The sequence below is a fragment of the Dendrobates tinctorius genome, unplaced genomic scaffold (genome assembly GCF_039654945.1).
Source record: "Dendrobates tinctorius isolate UK_male_01 unplaced genomic scaffold, ASM3965494v1 ptg000133l, whole genome shotgun sequence".
Lineage (NCBI taxonomy): Eukaryota > Metazoa > Chordata > Amphibia > Anura > Dendrobatidae > Dendrobates > Dendrobates tinctorius.
In genome coordinates this window covers 27,495,211-27,512,500 of record NW_027361801.1, presented here as the reverse complement: position 1 = coordinate 27,512,500, position 17,290 = coordinate 27,495,211, and the positions used below count along the sequence as shown (strand labels likewise).

Genomic DNA, 17,290 nt, shown 5'->3' with positions numbered 1-17,290 from the left:
GGTGTGAGTCCAGTAGCCAACTCAGTTGGAGTTGGCCAGAGGATAGACACTTATGCCCACATGAATGGTTGGACTAATGGGGCTTACAGCTTGATGCAGGACCAGATTGGGTACACTCAGCATCCTGGCATGAACAGCCCTCAGCTCCAGCAGATGCACAGGTATGACATGACTGGTCTTCAGTACAGCCCTATGATGTCTTCTGCTCAGACCTACATGAACGCAGCCTCTACCTACAGCATGTCACCAGCAGCCTACAACCAGCAGACCTCCACCGTCATGAGCCTGGGCTCCATGGGTTCGGTTGTCAAGTCGGAGCCAAGTTCTCCACCACCTGCAATCACTTCTCACACTCAGAGAGCTTGCTTAGGAGACCTGCGAGATATGATCAGCATGTACCTTCCTCCAGGAGGAGATGCCAGTGACCCATCATCCCTCCAGAACAGCAGACTACACAGTGTCCATCAGCATTACCAAAGTGCAGGCACTGGGGTCAATGGCACTGTCCCACTAACGCACATTTAATTGTGACTTTGCTCCTTCTAAAGACACTTTGCTTGCCTGACAAGCATTTCAGAATGCAGCAAACTTGAGGACAAGGAATCAAAAGGGTGATTTTTGTTTCTATTTTTTTTATTGTTTTGTGTACAAAGTTTGCAGAAACTTTACCTATAGAGCACAACAGGCTGAGTATTGGGAGTCCTCTGTGTGCGGGGGCAACTCCGAAAAATGATCTTTTTTTTTTTTTTTTTTTCTCAAGGATCTTGTACCTTGAGTTCTAGAAAAAATTTAATTGGGACTATTAACCATAATCCAATGTTTACACGTTTTTCTCCAGGTGCTCAAGATTTCCTTGAGTTTTATCCAAAACTGTAGATTTTACTATTAACATTTAGACTTTACAAAAAAAAACTGTGCGGGTCGCAAACGCAAGATTTTTTTTTTTCTTTTTTCCTTCAACTTTTATTTATAGTAAGTTGTATATTTTTTTTTTTTTTTTTCTTTTTGACTTCTGTATAAACTTGTAAATTTATTATTTTTTTTTGAGTTTGGGTCCTGTTTTAAATGAAGTTTTACTGTGAATTGTTTTTAACATATCATCGAAAAAAATAGTTTTTTCTTTTTGTTTCATGCGGTTTTTACAGACTTTTGTTGGAAGTAAAAACACAAATCAATAAATTTTCTAAGAGGAATAATAGTTTGCTCGTTTTTTTTTTTTTTTTTTTTTTTTTTTTTTTTTTTTTTTTTTTTTCCCTGCATGAACTTTTGCTCAGTTCTGGTATGATTGGTTTTAGTGCATGGTGTGTGTGTGTGCTTTACTTTTACAACTTAGGCTCCTTTTACATCAATTATATAAGTTATTCCTTGTATTTTTAATGCCAGATTAATATATAAATATATTCAAATTGATGCTAACACTTTTTCAATACAGAATGTGGTTTATTCAGGTCCTGTGCAATTGTACTAATTTGTGCTGCCAGGTTATTATTTTTTTTTTTTTTTTTTTTTTTTTTTTTTTTTTGTTGGTAACAGCCAGGAAGTTTCCTAAAATATATACTGTACAGAAAATAATTATTCCTTTTAAAGTGTTATAATTGGCACTATTTGTGCTCTAAAAAAACCAAACCATGACATGACCATTAAACTGCCAATAGTATGTTTTGCAATCTTCTGGGCAGAATCATGTCTTGTGTGTTTGAGCTAATAAATCTATATTTCTATATGATACCCCTCCATACTATGGTAAAAATCAATGTAGTGACAGACAACCTTAATCCATCCCTTCTCACACTAGTAAAACCTGTTAAACCTGGTCTTGTTTTCTCAAGAAGTGTATTACACAAGCTGATCAGCTTAATGTCAAACTATTAATTTCACAGCAAGGTAGATAACTTGCAGCTATTGGCTATTTTTTTTTCAGCTGTGATGCACCTGATATAGGGGAAAGGAAAAGAAGAATGAAACGTTGAATTAAAACCTTTATTTTTTGCCATGTAATTAATAACATTTCTAGGGTATATGATATAATGGCCATGGAAGGTATTATGCAAAGCCAACACTTGGGAATAGCTGCAATGAGCAGTCATATAAATATGTAAAGGGCTTCCCTGAGGTTTGCAGGGCACAGCTGGCTTCTCTGGCCCCCACCTGCCATCTGTTGCTTTAAGAAGCTGTCTTTTCTAGGAGCACAACTGGAGTATGTCTCTTTTTAGAGAACTTCATGCATTGATTCTCTGGAGTTTTCTGCACTGTACATCCATTAACATACAAGGTTTCATTAGTATAATTGTTTAAGGGCATCGCATATAATATAATAATGGTCTTTACTAACCCTAGCCTATTATAGTTACAAAACTGGAGGTTGGTAAAAATCCCAACATTTCTTGAAAGTCTGGTAAAATATAGGTAACAATCAATTTATCCAGATATAGAAACATATTTTTAGCTCTGGAACTAGTAATGATATTACATAATAAATAACTATATACTGGTATTGTAGACCACAATCCATTTAAAAATGGCTTGTATACTCTAAAATATAAAGAGGGAGGTGAAATAATAGCCTGAATATAAAGAAGAATGCTGGGACAAGGTTACTTTTAGAGCACCTGGTCACACTCGTGAGTGTGTGTGGGGTCTGTGTGCATTTTGGGGACTCTTTTTAAGTTTTTAATGAGTTTTTTTTTTTTTTTTTTATTATATCTGATAAGATAGAACAGCCAAAAAATAAACAACTTGAATCAATATTTTGATAAGGAACTCTGGATAAAAAAATGCCAGAAAATAAACATATTATAAAAACTCAATATTTTTAGAAAGAATGCTGGCTATCGGAAAATGTAAAAAAAAGGCACAAGATAGCACTGTGTGAAAGCAGCATTATGCTTGTGGAGTGTAATCCTTCACAATGACTTGCCCTCACGTGCCGCTCTTTGGAGAAAGTGTGAAACCAAGTTTCAATTATCGAACATTCTGGCATCAAAAATATAAATTATTTTAGTAATACACAGAAGGGGAAATAGTTGCTTGTAATGTGACCATCCCAGGGCTTTTAAGTCATCAAATGTATTTACTACCTTACGCAAATCTACATGAGATTCAATAAAACTTTTTTCCCAACACCCAACCTTAGAAATAGAATTCATGAGATGAACCGTCTTTATTAGTCACATGCAAAAACCACAAGGCAAAATAAAATATTGAACAATTAGAAATAATGTAAACTAGTTTTGTTTTTTTTTTTTGGGGGGGGGGGGTTGCTACTGTCCCATGATTTATGTTGCAGGTCTTTTAAAAAATACAAGTAGCCTATTTTACTTAATGGGTGCAGAAAATCTGCAATATCAAAAATTCATCATGGGGATATAGCCTTAGTGACAGGTTATATACAATAATTAAACTTTACCTGGATGTGCTGGACCAATAGGCATCAGCATAATCGATTATGGAATAAAATAGTAGCCTTCACTATTCTATTCAGTGCAATGTACTAAAATAAACCGTGTAGTGATATTTTACTATTCTGTCCAATATGAGCCAATGAGCGACATCCCAATGTGATGTCTTCGATTAGTAGTACTTTTGAACACTGCATTAATGGGATGGCAGTTTATGACCCTGGGATTTGCATGAAAATGAGGACGGAAGATACACTAACGCTTTTGCTTGTCTTTCCACTTTTTTTTAACGTGATTTGTCAGAAAGATCTTTAAAATGATACAATCTCATGGGTTGTAAATCGATGCGTACAGGACATAAGTTTTCATCAGTTTATATCAATTCACAGAATATAAAATAAAACAATGAGCATTTTATACTTGTTTTTAGGTCCTGGAAATACAATCAACAAACTGATGCAAACATATTAGATAATTTTCAAAGTTGCTTAGATGATATTTTAGTTCACACATATAAAAGTGTCCCTGATCTTTAGGTAAGGCCTCATTCCAAAGATCCAACATTCTAATACTTATGTCGCTTGACATTTGCAGTTCAGGTGATGGTGGGGTCTCTATAGACCCTTATACACATTGCCAATCCCACAAAACTGTGAAACGCTAACTTTGGATTCACTTCCTACAAGTTAAGTTTTCAAGTTTTTTTTTTTTTTTTTTAAAACTGCCCCGGAAGTGTTATTTAATGGGCTACAAAGCCACAATGTGATATTCCCACATTGACTAGAGCAACTCTGCTGTCTTTTCTGTGTGAAATCCACAAAAATAAGCATCATGCTATTTATTCTGTTACATCTCTTTTCTATGGCAAGGGCAAAAGTCCACACCGATATTTTGTGGTGTGTGTGAACAGGGTTGCAGAAACCCCATTAACTTGCATTAGAGGAGTTATTTTGTTATGATTCTTCACCATAAGTCTCGTCCATTGAGGAAACTTGTGAACTATTTCACTGTATTTTGGAGCCATGTCTGCTGCTATTTCCATCTACACCATCAGGGGCTGAGATAGAAATACCCTGTAAGGTGAGTGATATGGCATGGCTTCAACTTCACTCATAATAGGCGACAAAAACCCCTCTACACCGCATTTTGCCTTTCAGGCTATAAGGAGATGGTGCATGAAACAAGGATTCAAATATCAATGCGAAAACTCCAGACAAGTCTGGGGTCATGCATCACAAGGCTTGTTGGAAAGACTTTTATGTTTTAATACTTGTGCTTTAACAGGACGTCCCTTAGTGAATAGGATGCTTATCAGACTCTGTGCTCAGACAAGAATAGTACTGTGCGAGATAAAAGCCTATGCACAGCAGAAACACAACATTATAAAATCCCTTGTCACTGAAGAAGATTGATCAGGAGGTTTAAGGTCTCGTTCCCATATATTCGAATATTCATTGTTTATTCCCTCCCATAGTTTTCTATGTGATGGTTCCCGGCATATAGCTCATATGTTGGACTAGCCTTGGTCCTTCCATGGACATCAGACCACTGCACAACTTGTTCATATGTTGCATCCAGTTTAGGCATTGAGCTGTCCGACAAACAGATACATATGAAATTGAGTTATGTAACTACTGTTAAAATGTATGTTTTTTTGGCTAGGTTTTTCATTTCCGAGTTTTGTGTCCAGTTGTTTTTTAATCTTTTCAGGTGCAAGTCAAGTTGCGTACAAGTTTGGTAAACATTGGTGGATCAAAAAACACTGCATACAACGGAGCTGGCCCTAGGACTCATCAAGTGCCACAACTGAAATCTATAGAAATGATTATGGCATCACTTTCCCTCTGACATTCAACAACCAAGGCAGAGGGATTAAACAATGAATGCTTGTATATATGCATATTAGGCTGTAATTTTTTGGGGACTGAATGATGAATAACCCATCTTTACGATTGGTCATCAATGTGAGATCAATGGGGATCCAATACTGTTAAACCCGTCAATCAGCTGACATCTGCTCCAACTGAGGCTATACATAAGTGAGGTACAGGGTAAAATACAGACCCCCTTATATTGCTTTGTGGTCTCTTCTGAGTACTGTGCCTTATCTGCCATTCAAGTGAATGACCTTTCTACCACCTACCTTCTTACTATTGGCGCACACCCAAAATGGACACTTGAAATGGGCTTGTGTGAAAATGAAGAATATAGGATTCATATCTCATAGATGGGTGCTTCTCATCTTTGTAAAGTAGCTGCTCTGATAATGTACACTTATGTGCTTTAAGCTATAAAGTAGAAGACCCAGTTGTTGGTTCCCAGATGGTTGAGAGAATCCATTCCATGCCTATTAATGTAGAGCTACTGACCATATGCAGTGTAAGAGACACCATCTGGAGCCATTTTTTCACACATTTTACATAGGTTCCAATTAAATCAGTTATATAATGTTTGGATGAGGATAATATTTTACCCGTGTATTCAGATTTCTACCCCATTGCCACATAAAGCCGTATTACCGATGCCACCAAATGCAACTGACTATGCTACCATTAATATATCAATATCTTGTTATAGGTATAGAAAGACATACACGTGAAAAAGACAAAACACCCTCTGAAACCTAAGCAAAATGAATTTCCACTACTGTTGTGAATCTTCTAATATGAGGTACTAACTTGGCAGCATTATGCTGATGTAAATGGGGCTAAATCCCTATTGCAGTTGTAAGAGTGTGACTCTAAATTTATCACTGTAGCTTGAACTTCTTTGTTGAGCTAGCACACTGGGCACAGGCTGTTTTAGGATGCAGTGCCATCATGCATAACCCTGGACCGGCATAGACAATCTGTGCTTCTCCAACTGTTGTTGAACTTCGACTTTCTTTGTGTTCATCCAGCTAGGTATAGAGCAACAGAAACTAGTCCACCATGACGACTAAACTGGAGCACTTACAGAGATATTGACAGTTGTCACCCTAGAATCATGCATGAACTACAATAATGGGTTTAGCAAATGAATGTGTACTTGTAACTTTGGTCTCATTTCGGTTTCCCAGTGCTAGCTTACTGTTCAAGCCAATCCCCGTATGTTTCTACTGTTCCACCAATCTGAAGGTGGCCATACATCTTCTATACCAACAGTGGTCAAGTACGGTAATTTTGTCCAAGCATGCCAGCTTTGGGCAGCAATGGAAAGTTAATAATAGAATGTTTCCAGATATCTCTGGATATGACTTATCTGCCCTAAGAACATAAACTTTGGTAGTTGAAATTCAACCTATATTATCCTCTCCTCTGACATCATCTGTCAAGGAAGAATCCAGAGACCCCTATATTCATGAGATATGTAGTTTCTCCTGACAAAATTATAGTCATTGATGCTAAAATAACCTCTATTGACCAGTTTTAAAAGCAAAAGTGTATGATAACAGACTAATCAATAATTTATTATTCAGAAGAGGCATCAGTGATGCCAGTAGGTAGGACATGGCTTGTAACTGTCTGGTTCAGAGGTTCCTATATGCATAAAATATGCAGTTGGAACTTTCTGTAAAAGATACAGCGGGGAAAAAAGTATTTAGTCAGCCACCAATTGTGCAAGGTCTCCCACTTAAAAGATGAGAGATGCCTGTAATTGTCATCATAGGTAGACCACAACTATGAGAGCCAAAATGGGACATCAAATCCAGAAAATCACTTTGTCTAATTTGGCAAGATTTATTTTGCAAAATATGGTGGAAAATAAGTATTTGGTCACCTAAAAACATGCAAGATTACTGGCTCTCACAGACCTGTAACTTCTTCCTAAGAGGCTCCTCTGTCCTCCACTCATTACCTGTAGTAATGGCACCTGTTTGAACTTGTTATCAGTATAAAATACACCTGTCCACAACCTCAAACAGTCACACTCCAAACTCCACTCTGGTGAAGACTAAGGCTGTGTGCACACGCTGCGGAAAAGGTGCGGATTCATCCGCGTGGATTTTGTAAAATCCGCAGGTGAAACCGCAGGTCAAAATACCTGCGGTTTTACCTGCGGATTGCTCTGCAGTTTAGCCCTGCGGTTTTTCATCTCCTCAATGGAGGAGATGGCAAACCGCAGGGGAATCTGCAGAAAGAATTGACATGTCAATTCTTTCTGCGGATTGAAAACCGCAAATAATCCGCGCGGAAAATTCCGCACCGTCTGCACTGCGGTTTTTGATTCCCATAGGGAATCATGCTACTGTACACCGCAGCAAAAACTGCTGCGGGTCCGCAGCGGCCAAAACCGCTGCGGAACCGCAGCAAAATCCGCAGCGTGTGCACACAGCCTAGAGAGCGGTCAAAGGACACCAGAAACAAAATTGCGGCCCTGCACCAGGCTGGGAAGACTGAATCTGCAATAGGCAAGCCGTTTGGTATGATGAAATCAACTGTGGCAGCAATAATAAGAAAATGGAAGACATACATGTGGCGCCCCTGAGGGTTCAGTCACCAAAGAGATACTGCACCTCACCCAGAGGTGTGGTATCCCACCTCCCAGGTAAGGTGGAGGCACCCGACAGGACTCTAATACCTGCACCCAACACACACCCTATACAAACAGGGTATCTGGATGTACCCTACGGGTGGATGATCTCAACCCTGCCTGGATGTTAAAGGGTGTTGGGAGGTGGGTGGAGCTAGTGGGATGAGAGCGGAAGAAGACAGTTTAGTCAGGAGTCTTCCCGGAGGGGAGGAAGTGGAAGAACGTGTGTGAAGCAGCTCCTGGTCAGAGGAGCTGCTGGGAAGAAAAAGAGACTGAATAAAGCTCCCTGAAGAGGGAAGGGGTTCTAGAGGCACGGCGCAGCGACCATACTGCCCGTGGGGCTTGTTCCACTCCGGCTAACATCGGGAGGAGGGATCAGGTTGCAGTGGGGTACCGGCCCCTTAGCCTAGTAGAGATATCATCAGACTCAACTAGAAAGCTGGAGGTAGAGGCACCTATAGGTACCTTAGCCACAAGCCACAGTTATCTTCTTTGGAAAGGCAGCCATAAGGGAGTAAGGACACACAACAAGGACATTACCCAACAAGGTCCGTGGCAGCTGGCCTGGGACACTGACTGTGAGGTGTTGGGAAGGAAGATGAGTAGGAAAGCCAGCACAGTGAGACAGGCAGGAAAGGCACACACTGAAGGGAGTCCTGGGAAGGTAGATCCTGACCTACCTGGGAGTTGACTAGATCCCTCACCTGGAGGACCCAGCACCAAGTGGACATCTGTGTGCATCAGAACTGTGAGTAAATCTTTGGAACTGCACCCAGCTGTGTCTTCTGCATTCTTCCTGCATCACCTACTCAGCACTGCTACATCTCTTGCTAAATACTATATGACCATCACCTTCTACATCTTACATCTGCCCTGGGACTAAGCTCTGCCTGTGGAGAGCTGTACCAACTCTGCTGCATCACCATCAGTCCCCGAGGATATTCCCTGCAGCGCTGGTCACCTCTGACCAGAAACCACAGGTGTCGTCATGAACACTTCATTACAAACTCTTTATTTTACCCCTGTAAATATCCCCTTTTATTGAATGCCCAGGGCCACGGACCGGGTCATTGCCGCTGTGACACATCCCTTTAAGAACTGGCCCGGTACCGAGTATCCCCACTGCCCTGGTGGGCGATCAATACAAGATCACTGATAATCTCCCTCTATCTGGGGCTCCATGCAAGATCTCACCCCGTGGGATCAAAATGATCACAAGAACAGTGAGCAAAAATCCCAGAACCACACAGGAGGACTGTTAGCAGCGGATTAATCAGTGTAACATCCAGAGTCAGCAACACAGAATGTAGATTTATTCATATCCAGGTTGAACAGCTTACAGCATGAAATGTGATCAGTCTGGTATCTGCTGTGGCTTGCAGCATGGGAGCATTATAACAGCCAGAAGGGAAGAAAAGGAGGGGGCATCCTGTCTGTTTTTTTTTTTTCACTGAACTTTGTTAACAATCTCACAATATGCACAATATATCAAACAGTACAGTAGTAGTTGTTGCAATACATACAGATCAATATGCATTATTCCAACAAGGACCTACTGAATGACTTGCATTTAGCTGCGTCCACTGTAACAAGCGCTACCATCAGTAACACACTACGCTGCCAGGGACTCAGATCCTGCAGTGCCAGATGTGTCCCCCTGCTTAAGCCAGTACATGTCAGGGCCCATCTGAAGTTTGCTAGAGAGCATTTAGACTATCCAGAAGAGTATATTGAGAATGTCATATGGTCTGATGAATCCAAAGTAGAACTGTTTGGTAGAAACAAAACTAGTCTTGTTTGGAGGAGACAGAATGCTGAGTTGCATTCAAAGAACACCATACCTACTGTGAAGCATAGGGGTGGCAACATCATGCTTTGGGGTTGTTTCTCTGCAAAGGGACCAGGATGACTGATCCGTGTACATAAAAGAATGAATGGGGCCAGGTTATCGTGAGATTTTGAGTGCAAACCTCCTTCCATCAGCAAGGGCATTGAAGATGAAATGTGGATGGGTCTATCAGCATGATAACGATCCCATGCACACCACCAGGGCAAAGAAGTAGTGGCTTCGTAAAAAGCATATGAAGGTCCTTGAGTGGCCTAGCCAGTCTCCAGATCTCAACCCCATGGAAAACCTTTAGAGGAATTTGAAAGCCTGTGTTGCCCAGCAACAGGCCCAAAACATCACTGCTGTAGAGGGGATCTGTATGGAGGAATGGACCAACATACCACCAACAGTGTGTGCCAACCTTGTGAAGACTTACAGAAAATGTTTTGACCTCTCTCATTGCCATCAAAGGATATATAAAAAAAAATTGAGATGAACTTTTGTTAATGACCAAATACTTATTTTCCACCATAATTTGCAAAAAAAATGTTACCAAATCAGACAAGGTGATTTTCTGGATTTGGTTTATCATAGTTGTAGTCTACCTATGATGTCAATTACAGGCCTTTCTCATCTTTTTAAGTGGGAGAACTTGCACAATTGGTGGCTGACTAAATACTTTTTTCCCCGCTGTAAGTAAAAGTGGCACTCACTTTTGACATCTCATCAATTATTTATTATTCCAACATGGTACAGGGATAAGAAGTAGAGACATTGGACTCAATGCTTTGTGTGTCTACTTTACTTTGGTAGAGAGATCATGATACATGAGTGCGCTTCTGGAATTGAAGAACCATTGATGGTATAAAATGAAGGTTTTTGTTACACCAATAAGTTTGGCACTAGACTGGTGCCAAAAAATCATTTCTTTTACCTTGAAAAAGGCATCAGTCTGGTACCGAAACGTGCTAATGTAATAAAAACCTTCATTGAGAGCTTTTCATTTCTGCAAGCGCAGCCCAGATCTCTCCACTAAAATGAATTACTATCTGAAAGAATTTTTCCTTCAGCCATGGGGCTGCGGACGAGATTTCTATGACTCTTATAGGTGTTGTGTCCATATACAACCATCTCAGGTGATCACTGCTATCACTCTCACCCTCTCTCATTTTTCATGCGACATTGCCCTAGTGTGCGCTTCTGTCCTAATCACTCCTCAGCAATTGTGCCTCTACTTCATATCCCTGTACATGTAGGAATAATAAATAATTGATGGAACATCAGTGGTGAGTGCCACTTTTACTTATCTTTTAACAAAAGATTTGTTATGGTGCTTTTTTCTAAGATGAGCTTCACCATTATAGATGAGTGAAGCCCTGGATGTTCGGGTTTTGGCAAATAGCTAAAAGAGGTTCTGTTCGGGTACCAGAACAGAACCTGACTTCGAACCTGGACCCCATTCACTTGAATGGGAGCCAGAGCATCCAGTGTTTGCCTTTCTGTCATGTGCATGACAGGGCGACAAACACGGCCTCTGATCGGTGGTAAAATTATTACCATCGGTCAGAGAGCCGCAGTACCTATGCTGTCAAATGACAGCGTGAGCCAGCAGCTGTGATAAGAGGTAAAAAGTTTACCTCCGGTCTCTGGCATTGGCTGATGGAACTACTACTACTTAGAGGTGGCTCTTCCCACTTGTCCTGATGGCAAGTGGTGGGGTTGATGTCACCTTTGCATTGTTCGGTGACATCAAGCCTGGTGAATTATGGTGAACTCACAACTGCACAAGACTTTTTCTCACTGTACTAGTGGTGATCTTACCGAGTTCCACACAGTTCAAAGTCCGGTCTGGGAAAGCAGCCTCAGTGACCGGTGGTCACCTCGATGACATCATCGCTAGTCAGTGAGGCTGCTCTTGCAGCAGCTCATTCCCCAGTGGTTCTCAGCCTGGAAGATTGCATCTTGGCACTGTCCACGTTAAAAACTGTTTATCCCCAGACATGGATTATGGCATGGGATAGAACGACAGACAGGTGAGGGATATGGTTGTTTTTTTATTTCTGTTTTTTTGTAGGAGACATTGGCTTCAGTGGATTTGTGTGTTAGGTGAGTATAACTGTGTTTGTTATTTTTGACTAAAAAAGTAAAAGTGTGTTTTTTTAATTTTAAATAAAGAACTTTATTCTTGCTGTGTGTTTATTTACAATATAACTATAGGATTAGTAATGGAGAGGCATCTTACAGACGCCTCTCTATTACTAAGCCATGTTTTGATGTCACTGGACAATACAAAGGTGACATCAACCCAACAAATATGAACCCACTTGCCACCACCACAGGACAAGTGGGAAGAGTCAGGTTGGGTGACTCGGTGGTTCAGTGGTTACCACTGCAGCTTTGCAACGCTATCCCACCAAGGACATCATCTGCAAGGAGTTTGTATGTTCTCCCCATGTTTGCGTGGGTTTCCTCCCACATTCCAAAGACATACTGATAGGGATTCTAGATTGTGAGCCCCATTGGGGACACCAATGATAATGTGTGCAAACTGTAAAGCACTGTGGAAAAGGTTAGTGCTGTATAAAGATTATTATTATAAAAGCGCCAAAATTAGCACATCTAAAAGATGCTCCTTTTCTGGTCAGCTGCGGGCTGCTATTTTTAGGCAGAGGGGGCAATATCCATGACCCCTTACCAGCTTGAGAATACCAACCCCAGCTGTCTGCGTTAGCTTGGCTGGTTGTGAAAAATTGGGGGGACCCCAGGACATTTTTTAAAATTATGTAAATTATTTAAAAAAACAGCTTGGGGATCCCTCTATTCTTGATAACCAGTCTTGATAACACTGACAGCTGAGGGTTGCCTGACTGGTTATTAAAAATACAGGGGAACACATGTTGTTTTTTTTTATTTAGAGTGCAGGCATCGGCTGATGAATACTCCCATCAGGCAAACCAGCTCTCGGTGTTATTAGCGGCAGCAGGCATTGGCTGATGGGAGTAGTAGTCCCATAAGCTGATGCCAGTGACCAGAGGTAAACTTTTTACCACCGATCACAGCTGCTGGCTCACCCTGTCATTTGACAGTGTGGGAACTGTGGCTCAATGACAGGCGTCAATGGTTTACTGCAGTAGCCACTCATCAGTCAATGTCTACTGACCTGCAGTAAGCTTTTTACCACAAGTCACAGTTATGGGGTCATGCTGATATCTGACAGTGTGCCCTTGCATCCCTCTGACTGCCGGTAACGATCTTACCAGCGGTAACGTTACCACCTATCAGAACCGCCTGTTAGATCACAGCTTTAGTGGAACCTCGATCATTTACCAAACTTTGCGGAAAATGCTCAGGAATCCAATCACGAATCCCAATAAGCAATGTTCGTGCCGACATTGAGATTGGCTAAAGTTTTCCGAACAAGTTTGCTCATCTCTAATCACCATGCCTGAAATGTATCAAGTGTGAGTGACAGCAGTGCTGACGTCTCTCTTGGATACTGCTAAGATACTACTAAGATACTCTTCAGCCGATCCTGCCAAAATCAGCAAGTTGGCCACCTTTATTACTGTTGATACCAGTATGAGCTTTTCTGACCAATTTTAATAACCTTAGTGTAACTATGATAACAGACTTTTACAAGTCCAGACAGCAGATGTGTAAGTAGATAATAAATGACCAACATTATATTCTCATGGCCAAAACTATTGCAATGTACCTTGGCTAAATTTGTAACTACAGGCATAGCTCCCAATGCTTGCCAGTGTCACTTTTCCTTTGTCGGTATATTTTTACATTAATGATCAAGAAATGTAATTTCATCTGCCAGTTATCCATCTGTGTTTGACTGTTTAAGAAAGAATGCTCTTTTTGTTTTTCTTTCTTTTTTAGGCCTGCTGTCATGTAAAAGCCATTGCTTTATCTGCAGATGATCACAATTGTATACTCAGCATTGAAGAAAACTATCATGCAATATTCAAAACATTGGAAGTGATGGTATAACTGACTCACTGAAAGCCCCTCACTGGTTTAAGGACACTCATTATGACTAGGTTACTAAAATGTTCTTGCCTATTTCGATGACCTATATTGGTAAACCAGAATAGATAAAAATTATGTAATAAAAAATAAACAGCCAATGTTAAGAAAAAAACGACATATGCATCTACCTATAGAGTTCATTCAGAGGCTAATCATAGGTTTTGGCTAGCGAAATTACGAAATATGTTGCCATGTTTTCTTGGTAGCATCTGCATTTCTCTATAGACTAATGAAGGCTACTCTAGAATCAATAATGCAAATGAGCATTCCCTACAGTATACAATGTTTTACAATGAATGTCAATGGCAGACTACATATGCATTTTTGAGTATAATTGAGTACATTTTTCTTTGTTTTGGGTTCTCCTAGTATGGAGCCTTCTTATTTTACCAGCTGTTATAATATCTTTAGTCAACAAAGAAGGAAATAGTAAACTTCTTGGATAAACCCAAATGATCTTTCTTGCCACTAGAGATCAGTTATGTCTAGTACACCTAAAGTAAGGTGACTTTTTTTTAAAACCAACTATAATTTTGCCTACGGTTAGCAGATCCCTGTTGCTCTATGAAAGAAAACATGCTAATTTGTTTCAAGGACCTCAATTTTCAAAAAAGTTCTAGGCTTTTTATTGCACATATACACTAGATAAATGTCATGGGAATATAGGTGGAATCCACTGGCAATCTAAGAACTAGGGAACTATAGAAAGAGTCAGCACCAGTCAGTAACATAGTAACATAGTAACATAGTTATTAAGGTTGAAGGAAGACTAAGTCCATCTAGTTCAACCCATATCCTATCCTAACTTGCCCTAACATGTTGATCCAGAGGAAGGCAAAAAAACCCCATGTGGCAAACAGTAAGCTTCATATTGGGGAAAAAAATTCCTTCCCGACTCAACATACGGCAATCAGACTAGCTCCCTGGATCAACGCAATATTAAGGAAACTAGTGTATATACCCTGCAATATTATACTTTTCAAGAAAGGCATCCAGTCCCTTCTTAAATTTTAGTAGGGAATCACTCATTACAACATCATATGGCAGAGAGTTCCATATTCCATAGTCTCACTGCTCTTACAGTAAAGAATCCGCGTCTGTGAGTATGCTTAACCCCTTCCTGACATGAGACGTACTATCCCGTCCACGGTACCCGGGCCCGTATGACCGGGGACGGGATAGTACGTCTACCGCGATCAGCGGCGCCCACGTGGTGAGCGCCGCTGATCGCGGCCGGGTGTCAGCTGATTATCACAGCTGACACCCGGCACAATGTGTCAGGGGCGCTCACGGACCGCCCCCGACACATTAACCCCTTGCACACCGCGATCAAACGCGATCGCGGTGTACCGGGAGTTAAAGGGAAGCATCGGCAGGGAGGGGGCTCCCTCCGTGCTTCCCTGAGCCCCCCACGGCAGCGCAATGTGCAGCGCTGCTGCGGGGGACTCCTATCCTCCAGGCCCCCGAATCCAAGATGGCGACGGGGGCCTTCGGGGGCCTGGGGAAGCTGGCTTCCTCAGTGCCTGCAAAGCGCAGGCATGAGGAAGCCTTGTGCACTGCCTGTGACAGATTGCTGATCTGTCACAGTGATCTGTGATGTGACAGATCAGCGATCTGTCACAGGACAGTGATGTCCCACCTGGGACTATGTAATAAAGTAAAAAAAAATTAAAAAAAAAGTGTAAAAATAAATTAAAAAAAATCGCCAAATAAATTAGTAAAAAAAAAAAAAAAATATTCCCCAATAAATTCATTTTTTTAAAATAATAAAAAAAAAAAACAATAAATGTACACATATTAGGTATCGCCGCGTCCGTAACGACCTGCCCTATAAAACTGTCCCATTAGTTAACCCCTTTAGCGAACCCCTTAAAAAATAAAAATAAAAAACGAAGCAAAAAATAATGATTTATTATCATACCGCCAAACAAAAAGTGCAATAACGCGAGATCAAAAAGACGCATATAAATATCCATGGTACCGCTGAAAACGTCATCTTGTCCCGCAAAAAACAAGCCGCCACACAGCATCATCAGCAAAAAAATAAAAAAGTTATAACTCGCAGAATAAAGCGATGCAAAAATAATTATTTTTTATATAAAATAGTTTTCATTGCATAAAACCGACAAAAACATAAAAAAACGACCTAAATGAGGTATCGCTGTAACCGTACTGACCCGAAGAATAAAAGCGCTTTATCAATTTTACCGCACGCGGAACGGTGTAAACGCACCCCCCCAAAAGAAATTCATGAAACGCTGGTTTTTGTTCATTCTGCGTCCCAAAAATCGGAATAAAAAGCGATCAAAAAATTTCACGTGCCCGAAAATGGTACCAATAAAAACGTCAACTCGTCCCGCAAAAAATAAGACCTCACATGACTCGGTGGGTCAAAATACGGAAAAATTATAGCTCACAATATGTGGTGATGCAAAAACTATTTTTACAATAAAAAGCGTCTTTTAGCGTGCGACAGCCGCCAAACATAAAAACCGCCATAAATAGTAAATCAAACCCCCCATTATCACCCCCTTAGTTAGGGAAAAATAATAAAATAAAAAAAATGTATTTATTTCCATTTTTCCATTAGGGTTAGGGCTAGGGTTAGGGCTAGGGGTGTGTTGGGGTAGGGTTAGGTTAGGGTTAGGGCTAGGGTTAGGGTTAGGGCTAGGGTTAGGGTTAGGGCTAGGGCTAGGGCTAGGGTTAGGGCTAGGGTTAGGGCTAGGGTTAGGGCTAGGGTTAGGGGCGTGTTGGGGTTCGGGTTGGAGTTAGAATTGGGGGTTTCCACTGTTTGGGCACATCAGGGGCTCTCCAAATGCAACATGGCGTCTGATCTCAATTCCAGCCAATTCTGAGTTGAAAAAGTCAAATGGTGCTCCTTCCCTTCCAAGCTCTGCTATGCGCCCAAACAGTGTTTTACCCCCTCATGTAGGGTATCAGCCTACTCAGGACAAATTGCAAAACAATTTTTGGGGTCCAATTTCTCCTGTTACCCTTAGGAAAATAAAAAATTGGGGGCAAAAATATCATTTTTGTGGAAAAAAAATGATTTTTTTATTTTCACGTCCGAGTGTTATAAACTTCTGTGAAGCACTTGGGGGTTCAAAGTGCTCACCACACATCTAGATAAGTTCCGTGGGGGGTCTAGTGTCCAAAATGGGGTCACTTGTGGGGAGTTTCAATAGTTTAGGTACATCAGGGGCTCTCCAAACGCACATGACACCCGCAGACCATTCCATCAAAGTCTGCGTTCCAAAACGTCACTGCTTCCCTTCCGAGCCCCGACGTGTGTCCATACAGTAGTTTTCTCCCACATATGGGGTGTCAGCGTACTCAGGACAAATTGGACAACAACTTTTGGGGTCCAATTTCTCCTGGTACCCTTGGGAAAATAAAAAAAATGGTGACTAAAAGATCATGTTTGTGGAAAAAATACGAATTTTTTATTTTCACGCCCGGGCGTTGTAAACTTCTGTGAAGCACTGGGGGGGTCAAAGTGCTCACCACACATCTA

General features: G+C 41.0%; 1 protein-coding gene and 1 long non-coding RNA gene across 3 annotated transcripts in view; both read left to right on the top strand.

Annotated features, from left to right (window-relative positions):
• The window catches only part of SOX3 (SRY-box transcription factor 3), a 1,419-nt gene extending 499 nt beyond the window's left edge, over positions 1 to 920 (top strand). The window contains exon 1 of the mRNA XM_073543579.1: positions 1 to 920. This exon is cut by the window's left edge and continues 499 nt beyond it. Coding sequence (XP_073399680.1) covers positions 1 to 525 — 525 coding nt within the window. The 3' untranslated portion in view covers positions 526 to 920.
• Positions 1 to 17,290, top strand: part of LOC141048140 (uncharacterized) — a 116,347-nt gene that overhangs the window by 8,128 nt on the left and 90,929 nt on the right. The gene's annotated exons all lie outside the window — the stretch shown is intronic.